The sequence below is a fragment of the Alosa pseudoharengus genome, unplaced genomic scaffold (assembly GCF_046254945.1).
Source record: "Alosa pseudoharengus isolate Yale_2024_CS ecotype anadromous, Long Island Sound unplaced genomic scaffold, YU_APseudo_1.1 YU_APseudo_1.1_scf_14, whole genome shotgun sequence".
Taxonomy (NCBI): Eukaryota; Metazoa; Chordata; class Actinopteri; order Clupeiformes; family Clupeidae; genus Alosa; species Alosa pseudoharengus.
Window position 1 is genome coordinate 10,925,601 of NW_027468609.1, and position 24,223 is coordinate 10,949,823.

Genomic DNA, 24,223 nt, shown 5'->3' on the forward strand with positions numbered 1-24,223 from the left:
GGGTTGGATGGTGTTAAAAGCACTTGAGAAATCAAAAAACATGATTCTCACAGCACTTTTCCCCTTGTCTAGGTGAGAATGTGTCCTGTGTAAAAGATAAGTGATGGCATCGTCCACTTTCTCCTGGTATGCAAACTGTAACGGGTCTAGTGCATGGCGTACCTGGGGTCTGAGCATACCTAAGACCAGTCGCTCCATTGTTTTCATCACATGTGATGTTAGAGCGACAGGCCTGAAGTCATTAAGCTCACTGGGGTGTGGTTTCTTGGGGACGGGGGTGAGACATGATGTCTTCCACAGTGTTGGAACTTGTCCGAGACGTAGACTCCAGTTGAAGATGTGCTTCAGTGGCTCCCCCAGTTCAGCAGCACAGGCCTTGAGCAGCCTTGGACACAGTCTGTCAGGCCCGGCTGCCTTCCGAGGATGATGTTTTTTTTTTAAATAACTTACTTGATCAGCTGTAATGATGGGGGGGATGAGGGGAGTGGAGGGTGAGGAGGAGGAGGGGTGCTTCTGAGAGGGTTGTCGTGTGGCTAGAGACTGATGGCCGTTGGCTGAAGCCATTGTTGCCGCACTACTCGTGGTCACCATGTGGGGGAGAGGTGCGATAGCCTGATCAGCAGTGATGATGGAGGGGGGGAGGGGAGGGGAGGGGGGCAGCATCTGGGGTCTGTGTTTCTGATGATGAAAGTTAAGGACAAACAGAAAGCACCATGGAGGCAAAATCCAGCAGTTAAACTTCTAAAAAGAGAGTGTAGGAAGACTGAAAGAAAATGGCGTAAATACAAACTTCAGATCCACTATGAAATCCATAAAGAGATGCTCCGCACATATAACTCTGAAATATGCAAAGCAAGACAGTCTTTCTTTTCTAACATTATCAATAGAAGTTCAAATAACACTCGTATTCTATTTTCAACTGTTGATAAGTTAACAAATCCCCCCTCACAATTAGCGCCTGAACTTCTCTCAACTAATAAATGCAATGAGTTTTCATCTTTTTTTAAAGGTAAAATTGACAAAATCAGACTCAACATATCTGCTCAATTACAAATTCAACAACCTGAACTTCCAGCAACAAACAGAGGGAAACTAAACTTGATGTCAGAGCTCAGCTTGATAGACTACGAAACACTTGAAAAAACGGTACAGAATCTCAGCTCTTCCACATGTGTCTTAGACACTCTGCCTACCAATTTCTTCAAAACTGTTTTTCACCTCATAGCGGCGGATGTCCTTCAAATTGTAAATGTATCACTGCTGTCTGGCACTTTTCCTAAGTCACTGAAAACAGCTGTTGTAAAGCCACTTCTCAAGAAGAATAACCTGGATGCCTCCATGCTAAACAATTACAGGCCCATATCCAATCTACCTTTTATTGGCAAAATTATTGAAAAAGTATTCTTTAATCAATTAACCACCTTCCTAACATCAAATGGGTATTTTGATTACTTTCAGTCTGGTTTTCGGGCAAATCACAGCACTGAAACAGCTCTCATTAAAGTTTCCAATGACAATACGCCTCAACACAGATTCATGTAAAACATCTGTCATAGTGCTACTGGACCTTAGTGCAGCATTTGACACTGTTGATCACAATATTTTACTACACAGACTAGAACACTGGGTTGGATTTACAGGCATAGTTATCAACTGGCTTAAATCATATCTACAAGAAAGGAGCTTCTTTGTTGCCATTGGAAACTGTACCTCAACACCAACGTCCTTGACCTGTGTTGTTCCCCAGGGGTCGATCTTGGGGCCACTATTATTCAACCTCTATATGCTCCCACTTGGACAAATCATTCAAAATAATTTGATTTCATATCATAGCTATGCAGATGACACACAAATTTACTTAGCTCTATCACCAAACGACTATGGTCCTCTTGAATCTATGTGTCAGTGTATAGAACAAATCAACACCTGGATGTCTCAAAATTTTCTTCAGCTGAACAAAGAAAAAACTGAAGTAATTATATTTGGTAAAAAGGAGTAAAGACTTAGGGTTGCCACTCTCCTTGACACAAAAGGGTTGAAGGCAAAGGATACTGTTAAAAATCTTGGTGTATTAATTGACAGTGATCTAAATTTCAACAGCCACATGAAAGCGATAACTAAATCAGCTTTTTACCACCTCAAAAATATTGCCAAACTCAGAGGGCTGATGTCAAAACATGACTTAGAAAAACTCATTCATGCATTTATCTCCAGCAGGGTTGATTACTGCAATGGACTGTTCACAGGCCTTCCTAAAAAGACTATTAAACAGCTTCAGGTGATACAAAATGCAGCAGCTAGGATTCTAACAAAAACTAAAAGAACTGACCACATTACTCCAATTCTTAAGTCCTTGCACTGGCTTCCAGTAAGTCACAGAATTGACTTTAAAGCACTATTGCTTGTTTATAAATCAGTAAATGGAGCAGGACCTAAATACTTGTCAGACATGCTTCAGCAGTACACACCTTCTCGTCCTCTGAGGTCCCAGGTGAAAAACCTGCTAGTAAAACCTACAGTTAGAACTAAACATGGTGAAGCAGCTTTTAAGCTGCTATGCGGCTCAGCTGTGGAACCAACTTTCGGATGACATCAAAAAGGCCCCAACTGTAGCCAGTTTTAAATCTAGACTTAAGACCAAACTGTTCTCAGATGCTTTCTGCTAACTGTGCCTGAGTTACAAATTCTGAATCTGCCTTGATAATTATTCTACCTTGTCTTTTATTAATTTTTTTACTACTTTTGCCTTTGTTTTTGCTTACTAATTATTCTTTATTTTTAAATGATTTTACCTTGTGTTTTATGTTTTCTTTTTATTATGATCTTTACCTTTTAACTATTCTTTGACTATATTGCCCTTCTATGCTTTTATTTGTTATTATTGTTTTGTTTTGTTTATGTAAAGCACATTGAATGACCTCTGTGTATGAAATGCGCTATATAAAAAAACTTGACTTGACTTGACTTGGCTGTTGACTGAGGTCGCTGTCACCTCATTGTTCGTGGTCGCCATGTGGGGGAGGGGTGCAGTATCCAGTGGTGATGGGGGTGAGTGTTGCACTGGTAATGAGGTGGGGTGGGGGCTGGGGAATGGGCAATCGAACCTGTTGTAAAAGTGGTTCAGCTGGTTCGCCCTGTCCAGGTCTCCCTCCACAGAGCTGCTGCTCTTCTTAAGGCCAGTGATAGATTTCATACAGTCCCACACCTCCTTCATGTTGTTCTCCTGCAACTTCTGTTCCATCTTCCTTCTGTAGTCCTCCTTAGCCTCTTTCAGCTTATTCTTGAGTTCCCCCTGTACGCGCCTCAGCTCTGCCATGTCCCCCCTCCTTAAATGGCATCTTTTTCCTATTGAGAAGGGTCTTGACATTACTGGTTATCCAAGGCTTGTTATTTGGATACCTGGCCCTACTGGTGATATCAGACACAGTATCAGTGGCAGCACCGACCTGACCTGGTTTCAATGGCAATATCAGACAAAGGGATTTGGTTTGATGAAGGTGATGTGCAGTTCAAAAACCTCAACAAACCATCACACCAGCATACTAACAACAGTTTGCAGTGACTTGTGAAGATGAATGTGCCGCATTGTAACTCCCCTCTGGCGACAACAGACACAGCTGCAGCACTGACCGCACTGCAACTCCACTCTGGAACATTCTGCCATGGCTTTGTCTCGTCGCAAATCATTGGTGTGAAAAGGCCTTAAGCTATACAAGAAATCAGTGTTATTAGTGACATATGATACGAACAGTGGTCCACATTGAAATCTGTGTTATTAATGCTATATCAACAGTGGAGTCTATATTGAAGAACAATGTACTATTGTTAACAGTGGAAGGTATATTTATATTAAACAAAGTCTGTGTTGTTGTGTTATATTCTACAGACTACATACCAATCTGTGGCCAACAGCTCAGTTCCTACTTTCAGTTCTGCTCATCAATTTATTTCTACTTCTGATTCAGTGTAAAGCAACTTACTTCAGAGGTATGATATGCTCACTAGTTTCACAGTAATGTATGACTAAGCATGTGTCTGTACATGTGTGAGTGTGTGTGTCAACAGGACATCTCATAGCCTCACAGCTTCACATACAACCACACGTGTCACCTCCTGCACCCCCTGAGGATCTTAGCATAATTAGCACCTTAATTAGCATCTTAGTGCCTTAGCGCTTAGCATCCTGCACCCCCTAGAGGGCTTTAGCATCTTAGCACCTTAGCGCTTAGCATCCTGCACCCCCCAGAGGGCTTTAGCATCTTAGCACTTAGCAACCTGCACCCCCCTTGGCACAGAGGTGTTAAACTGATGACACACAGAAGGCAGTTTTTAAGCAAGGTTGTCAGACAATAACAAGACAGGCTCTTAAAGCTCTAATTAGATGACAGCGACAGAGCTAATGATTTAACTTTCCAAAAGTCACACAACTTGATGGATCTAATATGAGTGAGAAAGTGCTCAAACAACATTGGTCAGTAACACTGATTGGTCAGCAACATTGCTCCAAAAGCTAGCACCTGATGTCTGTGTAAATGCTGCTGCTGCTGCTGTGCTGTGCTAAGGAAATGTGTCACAGCTTGGCAGCTAAGAGTCGATGCACACGCGACAGACGGGATTAGACAGGAGATAAGGCAGGAGACAGGGCACAGCTCATAAACTGCCGAATGCCCACAGGGAGGGGTCTCTCAGATTATGCCTCACCACCCAGGGCTGTGGATGGGGGGGGGGGTCTCTCAGATTATGCCTCACCACCCAGGGCTGTGGATGGGGGGGGGGTCTCTCAGATTATGCCTCACCACCCAGGGCTGTGGAGACTTCCTGGCTGTTTAAAAACACAACGTACCCACATACACTTCACTACACTACACTACACAGTGCAATACCCTACACACAGAGATCCAAATTAACACACACACACACACTGACACACACACACACACACATACACACAAACACACAGTCCTGTTCCAGCAAGTTTCCTGTTTCAGGCTGCGGGGGTAAAATTAGAGCAAGTGTCAGAGAAGGTGTGTCGTTGGAAATGTAGGCTACGGCTTCCAAAGAACAGAGGAACCTCTCTTGCTTTCGCCGAGTCATGAGTGGAGAGCTTAAAACCTGGCGGACTTCTCCTCCTTTATCAGGGCCTGACAGTGGACTTGGCTCCTGGCCCTGTGCTGGTGGTGGTGGTGTGTGTGTGTGTGTGTGTGAGCGTGTGTGTGTGTGTGTGTTGGGGGGGGGGGGGATCCACATTCTTTTAGGCCAAGGGAGGACGAAGGCTGAGGCGTCCACTTCAGTCTGAGAGTTCAAGAGGTGGGCATGTTTCCCAAACTCAAATAGCCCATTAGAACATACTGGACCCTCAGAGGGCATGCTTTCCTCAGGCAGGGGAGAGAGAGAGAGAGAGAGAGAGAGAGGGGGGGGGGGGGGGAGAGGGAGGGAGAGAAAGAGAGAAAGAGAGAGAGAGAGGGGGAGAGAAAGAGACAGAGAGAGAGAGGGAGGGAGAGAGAGGGAGAGAGAGAGAGGGAGAGAGACAGAGAGAGAGAGGGAGGGAGAGAGGGAGGGAGAGAGAGGGAGAGAGAGAGGGAGAGATAAAGGGAGTGAACATGAGAGTGGGATGAGATAGAGATAAAGAAAGGGGGGGTAGAAACGGAGGAAGTGAGAAACACAGAGGGAGTGAGAGAGAGAAAGAGAGAGAGAGTGGGTAGAGAGAGAGATAGAAAGGGTACATTATATATAAATATGATATTGTATTTATTTTCTTTCATTATTGTTTTTATCTGTATCATTATACCAAATGTAAGCTTTGGCAACATACAATTATTGTCATGCCAATAAAGCTCATTTGAACTGAACTGAATTGAAAGAGAAAGAGAGAGAAAAAGAGAAAGGGAGAGAGAGGGGGTAATAGATAGAAACTGAGAAAGAAAGTGAGTGAGAGAGAAAGAGAGAGGGGAGAGAGAGAGAATGAGAGAAGCAAAGGAGATAGAAAAAAAAGAGCGGTGTGTGTGTGTGTGTGTGTGTGTGTGTGGGGGTCAACTTCCCTACAAAAGGCCTCTTGTAGGAGGCAGACAGGAAGGATTAAAAATACTCCCCAAATGGAGGAAGTTCAGGAGGTTTCCTCTACGAGCCTCCCAGCCTCTCTGAAACTCGCCTGACCTGCTCTCAACATCATTCCTTTTATTTTATTAACCTGCACTCTAGGACTCTCTAGGTGTAAAGTAAAGGCTGTGACAACAACACACAGTCAGGTGAAGAAGGGCCCCCCTCATACATAAGGAGTGATCAAGTAACATCAACTGAAAAGCTCCTCATGCCATGACCTTACAGTGCCGCTGGACACCGACAGAAGACCCATAGAAAGTAGATGACAGGCTAAGAGATGGCCCCGATGTGGCCCCGATGTGGCCCTCATGTGGCCCTGATGTGGCCCTGATGTGGCCCTGATGTGGCAGCTTCACCGAAGATCAAGGCCTGATGCTTTCTATGGTAAGGAGTGTGCTATCTAACCATGCCACTAGCGGAGAGCTTCAGACTGATTGCATCACCCTCCAACTTCTCTGACGAGGTGAGCAAGAGTCTGGGAGCACGCTCACGTGGGTGGTCATGCTATACCCTCTAAAGCACTCTCACACACTCAAAGCCTCACACACTCACATACTGTACGTCATTACAGACAGGGCAGCGTTAAACACTGCAAGCAAAATGGGCAAGAAAGCATACTATTCTACTTTATCTCTCTCTCTCTTTCTCATAGAGAGAGAGAGATAACCTGCATTCCCCAGGCCTCAAACAAAAACGCATGCAAATCATGGCTTAATGATTAACATGTCAAGTCAAACAAAGGCGGTAGCCCTAGGCGGTGAAACCTTCCGGAGTGAACCCAGAGCTTTCATCTGCCCTCAACCCTCGAAAGCACTGTGGACATACAGCAACAGTCCCAACGTGACAACAGCGACACACAGAAGCATGTGTCTGTCCTTCAGGACGGTCAGGCATGGCCACATATCAGAGATAGCAGCCTTCTGACGCTCTAGAAGACGCCTAGAAGTTGCTTTCTGTTGTTCTATATGGCATGGCTAGCAGCTTTCTGTCAGGCTAAAAACATGGCTAGCAGCTCTCTACTTTTAACATTGTCTTTTTTTCAGGGTTAGATTACCCTGTTACTGAACAAGACCAGCAGGTTTGTTGCTCTATTTAACTGGGCTAGCAACTATCTCTTCTAATTTGGCTAGCAACTCTCACTCATGTACTGTACACATAACAGGCTCCTAACAGTTTGCAATGTTCTCTCATTCTCTCTCAATTATCTGACAGGGCTAGTAGTCTCTCGGTTACTCTCTTTTTCTCTCACTCACTCATATTGAAACTAACATCTCTCTCTTGCTCTCGCTCACTCTCTCTCTCTCTCTCTTTCTCTCTTTCTCTCTTACAGATATTTAACGGGGATAGAAGTTTTCTCTTTAAGACATCCAACAGGGCTCTCTCTCTCTCTCCCTGGATGATCCAAGGGAGCCAGAGGCTGCCTAGAGGCAAGAGACACTGTGAGAGCTTCTGAGTGCCATTTGACTGAAGGAAGTATGAAGCTGTTCAGAGACCAGCCAAACAACCCCCCCCCCCCCACACACACACACACACACACACACACATACACACACACATCACATTACGACTGTAACAACCGCACTCAACGTATCTCACAATCCTATCTACCATAACACAGCCAGGAGGAAACACAAGACACACACATACATACACCAACACACCTACACGTGCTCGCTCTGTTTCTCCAAAACTCATATATGCTCTGCTCTCCTGTTGTCCTGTACCTGCTGTGAGTTTGGAAGTCAGTCAGTTAGCTGTGGCTGCTTTTGGATAAGTCTTACTGTCAGTTAGCTGCGACTGTTTTGAGTTTAGTCTGTCCTGTTGGGAAGTCAGGCAGTTAAATTTGACAGTTGTGAGTCTGTCCGTCCGGCTAATAAGTCAGTCAGTTAGCAGTGTCTGTTGTGAGTTTAGTCTGTCGTGTTGTGAAGCTGGCCGGCGGCCGGGTCTGGGTTTGGGCTTGTGTCGGTTCTGCTTACCTGCTGCTCCGCATCAGACTCGTAATCCTCGTCATCCGCGCTCAGCGACATGGCCATACCTCCCTCTCTCTCTCTCTCTCTCTTTATATTCCTTCTCTCTCCCCCCGTGTGTGTTCAGCGTCCACGCTGCTACGAAAAAACTGACATGGCTGAAACAGAGCAGAGAGTCTCTGGCTGCCTTCCCTCTGCCAGATGGACCTGCCCTCCCTCCCTTCCTCCTCCCCCTCCTCTCCTTCCGCTATCGGCCCCGCCTCCTGGTCTCACTTTGCTGAACAAACAGGCACAGGCCACGCCCCTCACCCTCACGCAAACAGCCAGTGGGGCAGGGCCAAGAGGCAGGGCAGCCAATAGAAACATTCTATGCAGATGAGGCTCATGAATATGTAGGCCGCATGGTACTTCTGTCCAGTGGCAGAGTCTGTGCATATTGATGAGGAAGTATGCTGGTCTGTAGAGTTGTGTGTGCATGTGTGTGTGGGACAGATGGCTCGGGATTAGAAAAGACACAATAAGGCTTCAGATGGAGCAGCTGGCCTTAAAATGGGCCAGACACACACCCAGCAGCATTAGGGGGATGGGCAGACCACAACACACAACAGCAACAGAAAAGCCACAACATGACTGGCCTGGGCTGCCGATTGGTTGTTTTATTGTATTTGTTTTGCTTATTTTGTTTGCAGAGCGGTCAGAGTGACAGCTGGTCTCTGGGTTCAGACCAGCAGCTCCAGGGAAACGGCAAGAGACTTCCAGGGAACTGTTTGCCCGGGTATACAGGAAATGACCTCACACCCTGCCACTGCCCACGAGTCAGCGCCCGCCCCTCCCATGTACTAACTGTCACTTCCCACCCACAACTCATCCCTTTCAACAAAGCACACACTGTACACTGTCCACACACACACACACACACACACACACACACACACACACACACACTCCTCTGATAGAACACACACACACACACACACAATACAAACACCTCACTCTCACAAACACTCTCACACACACCCACTCTACCTTGCCAACAGAAACTTCACTGCCAATAACAACCGTTACTTTATCGTGATGTAAAATTGTGTAAATGCAAATCCCATTTTTTTAAATGATAGATACATGAGCTTAGTGTCTGAAAGGGGTTAACACACACCCTCACTCTGAATCTCACTCTCTCGCTCACACACACACACCAGTCTCCAAGTCCACAGAGTTTGGGGGAAATACACTAAACAGACTGCACCACACACACACACACACACACACACACACACACTCTCAATTACAATCACACAGAGAAACACACACACTCGGATATTTCCTAGTTGGAATCATTTTTCCAGCAATTTCATTCCAGACAAGCTCGGAGAATTCCGACCACCTTATGGGAAAAAAAACTACAATGTAACGCCACTCGAATTTGGAGCTCCCACTTCTACAACGTCTGAGTTGTCTGGGTTGTCAGCATTAGTCTTTGGCAGTCACACCTGCGGGGGGGGGGGGGGCTGGACAGGACAACACACAGGATAACACTGACCTCTCACCTGAGCCGATGTTCAACACTGACCTCTCACCTGAACTCACGTCCAATGTGGACATCTCACCTTTAAATCACGTCCAATGAGGACATCTCACCTTTAAATCATGTCCAGCATTGATATCTCAACTGAACTCAAGTCTAAAAATAATGTCTCACCTTAGTTCAATTCAGTAAAATTGTATTATTTTATATGCTAATAACAGTTGTGTTAATTATGTTATATATTAACATTGTCAGAACTCAAGGCCTGAACCCCCCCCCAGCAAGCACTTAATGGCGGCAAGAAACATCTCTCTTCACATTCAGGAAGACACCTTGATTGATATCTCACCTTAACGGATATTCACCAGATATGTAACCTGACCTGACGTGCAAGACTGATCTCTCACCTGAACCGATGTTCAACACAGATATCTCACCAAAATTCATTCAACACTGATTGAGATCACATAGGTGACGATGGAAAGGAAATGTCACAGCAAGAAGCCTTTACTGATGTCCAACACTGATATCGCACCTGAACGAATATCCAACACGTCCATGTCTCCCTTAACTGATGCCCAATCTGGACATCCCTAACTACCGTCCGGGGAGCTCTTACCTTGACGGCAATGTTTGGCCAGCTCACAACAGGAACTCCGGTGACGGCCATGTTGGGATCATCAGCAGCATGCTCCTTCAGCACGACCTACAGGAGGAAAAAAAAAAAACTCACCTGACATGGCTTAGTGGGTATGCGAGTGTGTGAGACTGACTTAGTTATGTCTGTGTACATGGGCGTCGGAGTGTGTGAGCGTGTGTGTTTATGAGGACGACCGCCATGAAAAAACATCATGCTGTCCTATCCCAGACACACACAGACACAAACACACTCTCTAACAAAGACTCTGTTTTATGAGCAGGCATATACAATGTGTGGTCCATCTCCAGTGCCCCATCCACCCTCGACACAGTTCCGCCCCAACAATGGAAGGACGTGTAAGACCATGCGAATATAACCTACATCAAAGAGGCCGCTATAACAGGCCTCGGTAGGCATATGTAACAGGAAACATTCGGAGGGGAGTGGGAAATCTGAGTCATTTCTCCCTCTTACACAAATCACGTCATTAAAACAAATATTCATAACGTTTCTGTGTGTGTGTGTGTGTGTGTGTCTTTGTGTGTGTGTGTCTGCAAATGTGAGTGTGTGTGTGTGTGTGTGTGTCTCTCTCTGTGGTAAGCCTGCAAGTGTGTGTGTGTGTGTGTGTGTGTGTGTGTGTGTGTGTGTGTGTGTGTGTGTGTGTGTGTGTGTGTGTGTGTGTGTGTGTGTTTACACTGCTTGAACAGCAATGCAATGATAAGGTCAGAGATCCAGTGTCCCTAACAGCACACTAATCCGATGGTGCTCCTCCTGAAGCAGGATGTTAGGAACACCAGGGTTATGGCCAGAGAGGTCACACACCCAGAGACCTTAACTGGACTCATTACAAAGACTGGAAGGAGCTTTAAATCACAGAACTATTTGCAGAATGAACAGGTGCAAAAATGAGAATCCGTCTGATGTTAAAGTCACTTATCTGATGTTAAAGTCACTGATCTGATGTTAAAGTCACTGGTCTGATGGGTCGCTAGTCTGATTGTAAAATCACTAGTCTGATTGTAAAGTCACTAGTCTGACTGTAAAGTCGCTGGTCTGATTGTAAAGTCACTAGTCTGATTGTAAAGTAGCTGGTCTGACTGTAAAGTCACTAGTCTGATTGTAAAGTCACTAATCTGACTGTAAAGTCACTAGTCTGATTGTAAAGTCACTAGTCTGATTGTAAAGTCGCTGGTCTGATTGTAAAGTCACTAGTCTGACTGTAAAGTCGCTGGTTTGATTGTAAAGTCACTGGTCTGACTGTAAAGTCGCTGGTTTGATTGTAAAGTCGCTGGTCTGATTGTAAAGTCACTAGTCTGACTGTAAAGTTGCTGGTTTGATTGTAAAGTCGCTGGTTTGACTGTAAAGTCACTAGTCTGACTGTAAAGTCACTGTCCTGCCCACTGACCTTCATGTGCTGGAGCAGGGCGCTTGGGTCTGCGATGGCATCCGGGACGCATCTCTTGCTCTCAGGCAGCGCCTCCAGCTTCTCCACCAGCGCCCGCAGGCCCTGCACCTCAAACTCCGTCAGGTGCGTCCACCTGGAGCCGACCTCTGACCTCGGAGACCCACAAGGGGTTCCGGAAAACTCTGGCGGGTGGGTGCATTCAGTATCAGGGTCGCTGGTCGGGGCTTGCTTCTGGGGGAGTGTGGTGGGGGGGGTGGTGGTGGTGGTACTGCTGAGTGGTAGTGCAGGGGTGGGCGTCTGGCCGTCCGGTTGGGGGGAGTAGGGCTTGTTGTTGCCACTAGCTGGACAGGCACCACTTGAGTCTTCGTCCTGGACGTCCAGTTTGGTGTCAGAGTCAGGGCTCTCCATGCTCCGCTTGGTCTCTGTGTCTGAGAGGGGGAGAGAGAGAGAGAGAGAGAGAGAGAGGGGGGGGGGGGGGGGGGGGAGATAGAGGGAGAGGAAGAGAGAGGGAGAGAGAGAGAGGGGGAGAGAGAGTGGGAGAAAGGAAGAGGGGGGAGATTGACAGAGAGAAAGAGAGGGAAAGGTGGAGAGAGAAAAGAAAGAGAAGGGGAGAGATATAAAGAGTGAAAGCGAGAGAGAGAGAGAGAGAGAGAGGAGGAAGAGAAAAAGGGAGAGAAGAAGAGAGGGGCACATCAAAGAGGAGAGCAATACAAGCCTCATCAGAGAGCGAATGTGCTGCTGATTTGTGGGGCAGTGTATCTGACCCCTCCTACCTGAGCCCAGTAAGTACACACACAGAGGGCAGAGAGGCTATTCTTCTATACTGACCCCTATTGGAGGGAGTGAAACTTGGGCACAAGTCACCATTTAGCATAGCTGCTAACATAGGCCATAGGCCTGCTGATAACATTTCCAGCCTGTAACCAGCTCACATGTTAGCATAGCTGCTAACTTTGTGTCTGGGTTGAAGGCCTATGAAGGGTTACCCAGCTGAAGAGGGATCTCTTTCCCACCTGCTCAAACTTACCCGTTAGCGTAGCCGCTAGCATAGAGTCTGGGCGGTAATGTGGGCCGAGGTGTGTGCGTCGAGTCAGGCAGTGGATGTAGCGCTCTAGAACATACCAGCACATCTCGTAGAAAAATGGGTAGCGGAACTTGGAGTGGACCTGGGTCCAGCAGAGGGAAGAGATGAACATCAGGTCAATTATTAGGTCATCACAAACAAATCTAGCCTAGAAATCTAGACGCACCCTAGCGGCAGCAAATTAGACTAGCCAGGGCTAGTCTAGCAACTCTCCGTTGGCTTGTGAGCTCGAAAAATTAAACTTCTATCAGGCCAATCAAATCGTGTATAGAGTCGTTAGGCGGGCTTAACATAATGATTGATGGCAGAATTGCAACGGTTTGGCTTGAATTCCCTGCTACTTGAAAACAAATAAGATAATGTTGCTGTTGGCGAACAGTGTGACACGAGTTAAGCTTTTATTAAGTTGGCAAAAGTTTGAACTAGCCAACTAGCTCCGCTGGTGAGAAACGCATGGGACTCATATCGCTGTCCTATTGCGTGCAGAGAGAATTTGAAAGACAACCAATTATCCCGCCCCTCGGACTGAGCACTGCGAACGGTAAGTGCCCAGACCCTACAATTTAATGTGGGTCTGGCTCGTCAGGCTAAAACAAATCTGTTCTTTACAGAGGAGAAGAGATCAGAAAAGGCATGAAGCATAAAGCAGTACTATTGGACTATCTATATCTCTTGAATTTCCCCTTGGGGATCAATAAAGTATCTATCTATCTATCTATCTATCTATCTATCTATCTATCTATCTATCTATCTATCTCTATCTATCTAACAATGTTATTGGGCTTTTCAACTGTCAACACTAACAGAGTATACAGCTGCTATCTGCTGAGGGCACCAAAACAACAAATACAGCATTACAGGACTAGCACTACGGCCCAATCAGACGACAAATACAGCATTACAGGACTAGCACTACAGCCCAATCAGACGACAAATACAGCATTACAGGACTAGCACTACGGCCCAATCAGACGACAAATACAGCATTACAGGACTAGCACTACGGCCCAATCAGACGACAAATACAGCATTACAGGACTAGCACTACGGCCCAATCAGACGACAAATACAGCATTACAGTACTAGCACTACAGCCCAACCACAGCATGGGTATATCCTTTACCATCCCCACTCTCACACACGCTGTATTGCTTAATTCTACAGCACTGAGGACACTGTCTGAGCCTACTGCTGCATTACATGGCTATTTCTACAAAGAAGAACAAGATTACATATACAGCCATGTTATTGGGCTACTTCCACAGTGTACTGTGTGGACAATGGGAGAGTGTCCAGCAGTATTAGGGGGCTACTTCTGTGGCTGGCCGCTCCTTGTTTACCCCACGGCCAACTCCAGCATCTAACACAGCTGGCCGCATTTTTAAGTCCCAAGTGACATAATAATTAAGATGTTTTCCCAGGGTTGAGTCTCTCTTTCACACACTCACACACACACACACGAGAGAGAGAGACACACACACACACACACACACACACACACACACACACAGAGAGTTAACATAGCTTTTCTTCCCCCTTGGCCAGGTTATTCCCTTTAAAAATGCTGGCACTCTATTCCACACACACACACACACACACACACAAAGGTCTCTTGTGCTGCACTTATTGCACTCTCTCACAGCAGGGCTTCGAGAAGTGCTCCTCCTGCCGTGGAGGGCCTAAGTGATGTCCGAGCGACCTCAGAGTGACCTCAGAGCTGAAGAATGCAGTTCAAGGGAGATAACCTCCCAACCCATGGAGAAGACCCACTTTCCCTCCCGTAGCCTCATATTCAGCGCGGGAGCCATTCAAGGAGACAGCTACAGCATTACTACATTATTATTAAAGACATGCACAGGGCAGCATTTGGGTCACGTAAGCAAACACACTACGCAGAGAGGCAGAGAAATGGAAATGACTCTAAAACCTAATTTGAACATTTCAAATTTCAAAACATTCATACTACATGTGCATGAAGGCTCATTTTTGATCTTGAATTCCTGTACCAGGATATTTGATGCCGATTCAAACTATATGCGTTCTGCAAGTTTGCCAGCAGATTTTGATCAATACAAATGATCTTTTATGCCTTCAATCTGATATGGTGGCGAGGAGAGTGACAGGAGGAGGAGTGGAGGAGAGAGAGATGGGGTAGGATCGGGAAATGACCCGGGCCGGACTCAAACCCGGGTCCCCGTGGGAACTTAGATCCAGATGTGGTATGAACGCTGTAGCCCGTTGTTGTTTAAATGACACGCTATAGCGGCTGTTTGTCTCATTATATATCTCTAGAGATGTTAAAGGCCGTTCACACCAAAAATGAGAACTAGAATGATAACTGCATTGTTCTGGCTAATATGAATGATGACGTCTACACATAAAGTATATCGATAACGACATGAAGAACGATAACGTTGGGGATCATTTTCAGAGCGGTTTTGAGAATGATGAAACAGCCAATCAGAATCCATAAAGTTTGTGACTGTCACATTTTATCGTTAGAGTTATCTTTTATCGTTATCGTTCCTGGTGTGAGCGGCCCATTAGTCTTACCCTGGTCCTATTCTCAATCTCATGGATGCTGAGCTGCATAGGAATGTTAAAGCTGTGAAGAATGTTCCCGCCAAACACCAGGGTGTCCTCAGGGGTGTACACAGCATGGATCCAGCCTGGAAACACACACACACACACAATCCAAGTTTGCATCTTCAGAGAAATGTTTAAGGTTTATCGCTAACAACCGATTTATAGCTCCCCCTAGTGGTGGATCCAGGGGTGTGTTTTTCTACCCTATGTGAGGGAGAAACTGACCACATTCAAGTGAGTCATGTGTGTCGTGTGTGTCTGTACAGTATGTGTGTGTGTCCCCTTTGTGCGTGTGTGTATGTGTGTCACATCCGTGTGTGTGTGTGTGTGTGTGTGTGTGTGTGTCACCTGAGGGGATGAAAAAGGTGTATCCCTGCTTCAGCTCCACCCTCTGACAGCCATCGGCTCTGTCGCCCAGGAAGACGTCGCTCTGTTTCCCTGACAACACCCAGTCCTCATAGAGCGCCAGATTATGGGGGGTGGGGGGCACCAGCCAGAAGATCTGATCACGCAACATACGAAAAAACAAGAGTCAACTTTCAACATTCATTTAGTATTACACCTCAATAAACAAATATATAGAGTAAACATCTGGGGTTTGGGTTTGTTCCACTTATAAAGTGCTTTTATGTAACCTATCAGACCTTACTAATCACTATGGAAACAGGCTACATCGAAGGCTATGTCTCCATCATCTTCCTCACCTTTCTGCCTGTCACACACACACACACACACACACACATATACACATCAACGCACATGCACACGCAAAATGAGGGCAGGTCTCTGGCCTCACCTTGCCTCCTTTGAAGACGTGATACCACACCGACGTCCCTCCGAAGTCGATATGGAAGTCTGTGAAACAGCCCTTCACACTCATCAGGCAGTACCTGTACAACAGCATACATCACATCACATCACACCCCATCACATCACATCACACCCCATCACATCACATCACATCACATCACATCACATCACATCACATCACATCACATCACATCACATCACATCACATCACATCACATCACATCACATCACATCACATCACATCACATCACATCACATCACATCACATCACATCACATCACATCACATCACATCGCACCCCATCACATCACATCACATCACATCACATCACATCACATCACATCACATCACAATATATATCACATCACAATATACATCACATCACATCCCATCCCATCCCATCCCATCCCATAACATCACAATATATATCACATCACAATATACATCACATCCCATCCCATCCCATCACATCAGAGTCAGAACACATCACATCCCATCACATCACATCAGAGCCAGAACACATCACATCACATCCCATCACGCAACATCACATCACATCACATCCCATCACAACACACATCACATCACATCAAAAATCAGATTTATTTTATAAGAAATTTACATTTCTTTAATTACAACGACCATCACACCGTTCTACAAACTGTATCCAGAATGATCTGTGTCTTAAGGGCCATTCAGAATGATCTGTCTTATCTGCTCATCAGTCAAGATGGCAGAAAAGTGCAGAGATGACAGAGTAGTCATCAGTTTAGATTCATGATCACATGATCACTGGCTTATGATGGTGAAATGCTCAATATTTACTGTTTGTGTTTACCATGTACAGTTCAGTTCTGTACAGTAGCACCTTCTAACTTAGTTGCAGCTCTAATTTGTTTGATACAGTATACTCCATGCAATGCGTTAATACTGACACACACAAACCAATTCTAATTTCATGGATTGTAAACTTGGCAAAACAATTTGCTAATTTAGTACCACGCATCACCACACTAGACACAAGCACTGGTGGCTCAGAGCACAATCAAGGAAGTTCTATTTATACAGAGACTCTTTCTATGGAACTTCTAAAGATCATAAACGACAAACTGTCATTTTAAATCAAAATCCATCATGTTTCTCTACATGTTACGCTACAAATGACCCAACTGATTTCAGTGCAGCATGTCAATAAATTGCCAAATATTGGCACACTGCATGCTGCGGAAAAGAGATTTATTCAAGATTTATTCAAGAAAAGAGATTAGTATCTTTAGTGTAACTGCAATACTGAGGCTGTAGGTAAACTCAATGTCCTGTTGATATAAATATGTCCATATTCCAGGAACTTTCTAGCGAATAAGGTGCTCTGGAAAATGCTCTGCTGTCAATGCTGTCAGCATTACCAAACACAGGTACCGGTTTCTCAGAAGACCTCAGAAGGCCGTGCCGATGCTGCTACGCTTTCAGGAGGAGATGGACACTCACAGGAATTTACAGAACTCTTTAACAAGAGTCCCAGGACAGCTGAAGATGCTTAAATAATGCTGGCTACAGCACACACACCTTCGATTTTTTGTGAGAGACTGACACACACAAACACACACATTCAAACCAGGTAGCCTATTCAACAGATAAACAACCAAAGAGAAAGAGAAAGAAAAGAGAGGGATAGAGGAGGGGGATAAAGAGCGGAGAGAGAGAAGAGATGCTAAGATAGCCTTTGATTGGTTCTGATTGCCTTAGAGCATTCTCTCACTGTCATTCCATTGGCAGAGCCAGTTCCAAGAGTCTCCTGCTGTAGTCTGACATAACCAGCCTTTCCTGCTGCCTAGCAACCTCCTGGAGTTGTCAAACAGAACTGTGTGTATATGCGTGTGTGACACGCATTTGACTCTAGCTCAATTTACTCTACAATTTACTATTGGAAGGTCATGCATTATGCACAACTCCAAACTGTGTTACAAGATGAATATAAGAAAATATACAATATGAACTCAGGCCTGCAGCCAGTATGACAAAATTTAAACTGCATTTATATCGAAAATAAAGGACATTTAGTGCCCTGTCCCACCCTGCAGCCTGTTGTGTACTGAGGAGAGCTTACTTCTGGACTTTGGGGTATTTCATCTCAGTGATGATGTTCGTAGACTCAGTCTGCTGTGTCTTCAGATGAGGTGGCCACATGTTATCCACCCAGTCCACAAGATCCACCTGAGACACACACACACACACACACACACACACACACACACACACACACACACACACACACACACACACACACACACACACACACACACACACACACACACACACACACACACACACACACACACACACACACACAAATTTACCATGCTCACATACACTTTAACACTGTATCCTACTGCATGCGTTGTGAGCGAGTGTTAGCGACTAAATCAGTTTGATTACATTGCTTTTAATAGGAATGTCCCAACTGACACAGTGCTGTGCAGCACGATGCAGCCCAGCATTCTGAGCAAAACTTTTGTCAGACGCACCATTGCATATGACGCAATAGAAGGGCTTATTAAACAGATTCAGTGTGGATAGAGAGCATTCAGTGCTACATGACAGTCGCTCACTCGGAAGCAGTTAGCATACACAAGCAGTTAGCATACGCTGGAAGTAGTTAGCATACACTAGAACATATTCTGCTCTGTAGAAAAGTGGGCATCATTCCTCCTCAAGTCACTGGATGATCCCACTTCCTCCATGCTGTCCTCTGTAGCCTCCACCCTACCATCTATCAGCCCCTCCCCTCTCATCCACCCTCCTCCATCATCTCCACCTCCACCTCCTCTAACATCTCCACCTCCACTCGCATCCACCCTCCTCTAACATCTCCACCTCCACTCGCATCCACCCTCCTCTATCATCTCCACCTCCTCTATCATGATCCACCTCCCCTCTCATCCACCCTCCTCCATCATCTCCACCTCCTCTAACATCTCCACCTCCTCTATCATCTCCACCTCCTCTAACATCTCCACCTCCTCTAACATCTCCACCTCCTCTCTAATCCACCCTCCTCTATCATGATCCACCTCCCCTCTCATCCACCCTCCTCCATCATCTCCACCTCCTCTAACATCTCCACCTCCTCTATCATCTCCACCTCCTCTAACATCTCCACCTCCTCTAACATCTCCACCTCCTCTAACATCTCTACCTCCTCCAGCATCTCCACCTCCTCTATCAGCCCCTCCCCTCTCATCCACCCTCCTCTAACATCTCCACCACCTCTATCATCTCCACCTCCTCTAACATCTCCACCTCCTCTAACATCTCCACCTCCTCCATCATCTCCACCTCCTCCATCATCTCCACCTCCTCTATCAGCCCCTCCCCTCTCATCCACCCTGCTCTATCATCCCCACCTCCACTCTCCACCTCCTCCATCATCTCCACCTCCACTCTCATCCACTCTCCTTTATCATGATCCACCTTTCCTCTCATTCTCTGCTCAACTCACTCTTCCTCCACCCTTTCACTTTTAGAGAGTTACTGCTCTATCAAACTCTCTGTTCCCATCACTTAACACTTACAGAGATAACAGAGAGTTGCTAAACTCACTACCCACTCCAACTCTCCTCTCTCCCTCTGCTGTTCTCCTCCTGCACCTGCTCACCACGGTAGGCCTTTTGATGAGGCTCTCCAGCTTGGTGTGACTGAACTCCAGGCTGATGACGTTGAACAGCTTGTCCCGCTCCTGCTCCGGCGTCTCATAGTAGCGCACAAACTGAGCCATGCTCATCTCCGTCCCCTTCTGTGTGCTCACATCCATCACGTCCAAAGCACGACGACTTCCTACACACACACACACACACACACACACACACACACTTTCATACATATTCACAGTAGCTGCTCTGTTTACACAACCTGCAATTCTAACAAAGCAACACTAGAGGGCAGGATCATAACATACAAACATCAGTCCAGACTACAAACTCAAATCACCAGTGCTTCCCTCAGCAGTATCCCAGAGCCAGTGATGGATCAAAAGCTTGAAGTAGAGGAGGTCTCTACGGCAGAAGATGGCATTGCATGCCAAGCAACCGAATGACTATCTCTACAGTCTGATAAACACTTCAAGGCATTAAAGCAACACCAAAGAACTTTTCCTCTGTCGCACGCACGCAATTTGTTTATCCAACGGCTTTGTAAATAACGATGTCAGACAAGGTAGAATATGTTGCATGATTTTATGAAAGTATGCTACGATGTATTGCGACATCATGCAAGTCAAATTTGTAGTTTCTTATGTCTCATTCCATTGAACTACAGATCCGCTACCCCATCTGGCAAACTTACATAGTGCGGTTATAGCCGATAGAGGACCGCAAACGAATGCAGAAGTGCCGTTCACCCTGTTACGAGTTGATGAACCACGGAAACAATTTTGGAAACATTATTTTAAGGTACAAAAAACTCTTTGGTGTTGCTTTAATCAAATGTATCTTTGCCACACATAAACTGCTTTGCAGGATAGCAGCTTTAAAATTAGTCATTATATGCTCATTCTCTTGTGTCTCTTTTTCAATTCTGTATCAGATTAGGCCCACAGTAAAGATGGAGGCATCACCAGCATTCTACCACTCAAAATGGACCATGGTCCAGACACTGGGAGCTGTCAGCATAGCCTACATTCCCATCACAGAATGGGCAACTGGTGGTAGAGTAGTGGCTATGGAGCTTGGCTAGCAGGCAGTAGCCTGAAAGGTTGTGGGTGTAATTCCCAGCATCCGCTGTTGCAAGGCACTTAACCCTTGTCTGGGAAGAGTGGCCCTTGTAATATAATTGACATATGTAAGTTGCCTTGGATAAAATCTGCTAAATGAATAAATGTATTATGTAAATATTATTAAAGACCTTGTAAGAAATGCAAACGAATCTAGAGAGAGGCTTCAGCATCATTGGCTATGGGGGGCTTTGCGCGTCGGGGGAAACATGACCGCGTGGGACCGAGAGGCTAATACAAGCTCCTACAGGAAATGAGACGTGAGGTGTGATCTACACACATCCTGTGACACCTTCCTGTCGTCTACGTGTGGGAGAGTAAGTCTGCTGCGCTCGCTTTTATACAGAATAAGGCCAAATCTCAGCTCACGTCAGGACGCCAGGGTTCAAGTCATGACAATAACCCTGAAGTCTAACACTAAAAGGAAAATAAAAACGCATTTGTTGGTCAGCTGAACAGATAAAATTCCCCACACCTACAGACGATTTATGGCATCACAGCTGCTTTCATGCATGTGTTACTAATGACAACCAGACAGGACCTCTGCTCTTGTTGCGGCCCCCACTGGGCCCACCCACATCACACACGGCCACGATGCGCTCCTCTCCTCATCCAATCGGCTGGCCGATAATGTTTTATTATTGATGACACTGAGGATGGGGGTCACCCGAAACGTTAAAAGCATGTCGTTTGCTTAGACGTTAAAAAAAGAATCCTGAGTGGATTACTTGGCCTTTTCGGTATTTTTCACCTTTTAAGCGCAAGCTTCAGTGTTGGTTTGTCATCAGTAATTCTCAAAACCATCTTCGCTGTGTGTGTGTGTGTGTGTGTGTGTGTGTGTATGTGTGTGAGTGAGAGAGAGAGAGAGAGAGAGAAAGAGTGATCTCTACATGTGGCTCCACATATTGTCGTCAAGATTGATCGCCAAGTCACACAACTGCATTCCACACTGTAGATAAAGGACCACTATGTCTTCACTATGCATTCCACACTGTATGGAGGACCACTATGTCTTCACAATGCATTCCACATACATGAAGGACCACTATGGCTTCTGTCAGCAGCAGACATCCTGACCCAGTGACCTACGCTATGGTTGCGCAGAGTCATACCGGTGTGCCGTGCACCCACGGCTAATATGTAGGCTGATTGAAGCGTCACTGTGTTGTGGTTCTGTAGGAATATATCTTAGCACCCACATGTACACACATTATCTCTGAAAGCAGTTTACGACCGAGCAGAACGGTGTCAAAATTGAGATGTTTTTCACGCTTGCACATAATGTACAAACCAGAGATGCATTTCATTGCATCACACCTACATTCAGAAAGTAATGGTGGAGAACACAATAAAAATGAGAACTTACCCACCAAAGCTTTAATTTCACTGACAGTAAAGTCTGGATCAGGCATTCTGTACACAGACAAAAAGTAAAAGACTATATTCAGATACAATGTCCCCTTATCAAATGGAGCACTGTAGGTGTGATGGTGTCTTACCTGATGCCTAGTCCATCTTTCACTTCAAAAATTAAAGGAGTTCTGAGTGCTTCCCGTTGAACATATTCATAGGTGAAATCTACAAAACAGTGCAAACTGGTTTTAAACAGAACAGGAGCAGAGAAAGTTTAGGCCTATGGAATGTATTGAAGCACCCACTTAGCATCAAATCGGTCCACTGACATCACACATTGCAGGGTGAGAACATGATTTTGGACCTTATGTCAGGACCCAGAGAGAACTTTTCTCTGAGACTGCAATGAATGAGATTGTAAAGACTACCTTTTCCATCCATGCGTTGTACAAAATTGGAATTGTACAAGTCGCTCTCAAGTTTTTCCTCCAAGCTGAAACCTCTGACATTCGCAATTTCCTCCACATCGGAGAAATCCTCATTCTCATCATACATTCTCCGGCAGATGGAGCGCTGTGGACGCACAAAAGTGATGGAGGTGTTTAAAATGCATAGGTTACAGTTACCTCAGTTGCGCGACTTATGGTTGAACACGCGAAGGTGGGCTGAATTTTGATAGCATGATATTCGGCTATTAACAGTTTGCTCAGGGCACCAGCAGTCCTGTCCTATCCCGCAGGTGCAGCTATGTTCAATTCAACATGCTCATTTCAGAGAAATACTGACAGATCTTAAACACAGCCCAAATCGACGTCAATTTATTACCACTCTTGGGCGTTACAGTTAACGATGAAGGTCATATCACAATATCGCAGCGAGGTCAGTTCAGATTAGACCTAGAGTGCCAATTAGCTTTATAATGATAAACCATACACTATCGTCGGCACAAGGCTACAGTGCAAAGCCATATAATATTTCCCGACAAAAATCGCTGAGTGAAAGCTCTCGGACAAGAAGCAGATGGTGCTCAGTCTATTGAGAATATGATCTGGTAGCAACAATACAGATTTCACCCGACTCAAAGTCCCGTTGAAAATGCTATCAATAAAAAAGGGCGAAGCTACACACCAGCTTGCGTCCTCTCTCTGCGCACGCTTCCATGTCTTGAAGTTCTTGGCCGTTTTGCATTCAGCCCTTCACTTGGTCAAGATGACACATTTAAAGTTGCCAGCAGTTTGTTTTCCCGAATCAAAACTAAAGGGGAACCATTTTCGTGTACTGGTAGATGACGTCACGGCCCAGAATCAAAACATTGTTGTTCAACGTAGTGCGTCATGTTTATTCACAAGTTCGCCCTAAAAATCGCCCGCACTTCGCGCCCTCTACGCTATAAAAGGTCATGTTGGTGGCATTTCCCCGAGTAATCGTTTTTAAAATCGAAATATTCGCTTGTTTTTCCCTCTCCTTGTGTCACGAGTCTGCAACGTCCTGCACGCACGCGCTGATGATTGTACTGGTGTGATGCTTGATCACAGATGGGCTAGGATTACTCTTAAACCGACGAATATGACACATAAATTAAACATCTCATCTAACAGTTATAAGCCGCATACTGACATTTAGTAATGCAGCTGTTGTATTCATTTTATAAAACAAATGGTGCAGTGGGTAGGCCTATAGACAAATTATGTTAACAAGTTCTATTGCAGTTTGAGCAACTAATGTTACACGAATTAAACCTTAAAATGCTCAGAAGTGTTATAGAAATATGTATAAATTCTTTGAAATAAACCAAATTATGATAATTTCCTATGCTGACTTTAAATGTGCCCATCGTGCATATTTGATAAGGGCCATAGTATTCTGTGATGGTCGGCTACATTTGCGTTACATAAATAGATGAAAGTATTGCAGTATTTGGGTATAACCACTAGGTGGTAGACTTGACTGCGGAAGTGTTTCGCATGGAATTTTGGGTAATATGAA

General features: G+C 45.4%; 1 protein-coding gene across 1 annotated transcript in view; it reads right to left on the reverse strand.

Moving 5' to 3' along the window:
• The window catches only part of kdm2bb (lysine (K)-specific demethylase 2Bb), a 43,643-nt gene extending 19,921 nt beyond the window's left edge, over positions 1–23,722 (reverse strand). Inside the window, exons 1-13 of the mRNA XM_076283842.1 lie at positions 23,366–23,722; positions 22,666–22,810; positions 22,384–22,462; positions 22,251–22,297; positions 19,772–19,950; positions 18,224–18,330; positions 16,103–16,196; positions 15,655–15,808; positions 15,274–15,389; positions 12,664–12,802; positions 11,637–12,064; positions 10,211–10,297; positions 7,260–7,262 (exon numbers count right to left, since the gene is read on the reverse strand). Of these exons, the coding sequence (XP_076139957.1) occupies positions 7,260–7,262; positions 10,211–10,297; positions 11,637–12,064; positions 12,664–12,802; positions 15,274–15,389; positions 15,655–15,808; positions 16,103–16,196; positions 18,224–18,330; positions 19,772–19,950; positions 22,251–22,297; positions 22,384–22,462; positions 22,666–22,810; positions 23,366–23,425 (1,638 nt within the window). The 5' untranslated portion in view covers positions 23,426–23,722. The remainder of the gene's footprint in view (positions 1–7,259; positions 7,263–10,210; positions 10,298–11,636; positions 12,065–12,663; positions 12,803–15,273; positions 15,390–15,654; positions 15,809–16,102; positions 16,197–18,223; positions 18,331–19,771; positions 19,951–22,250; positions 22,298–22,383; positions 22,463–22,665; positions 22,811–23,365) is intronic.
• Between the last annotated feature and the right edge of the window lie 501 nt (positions 23,723–24,223).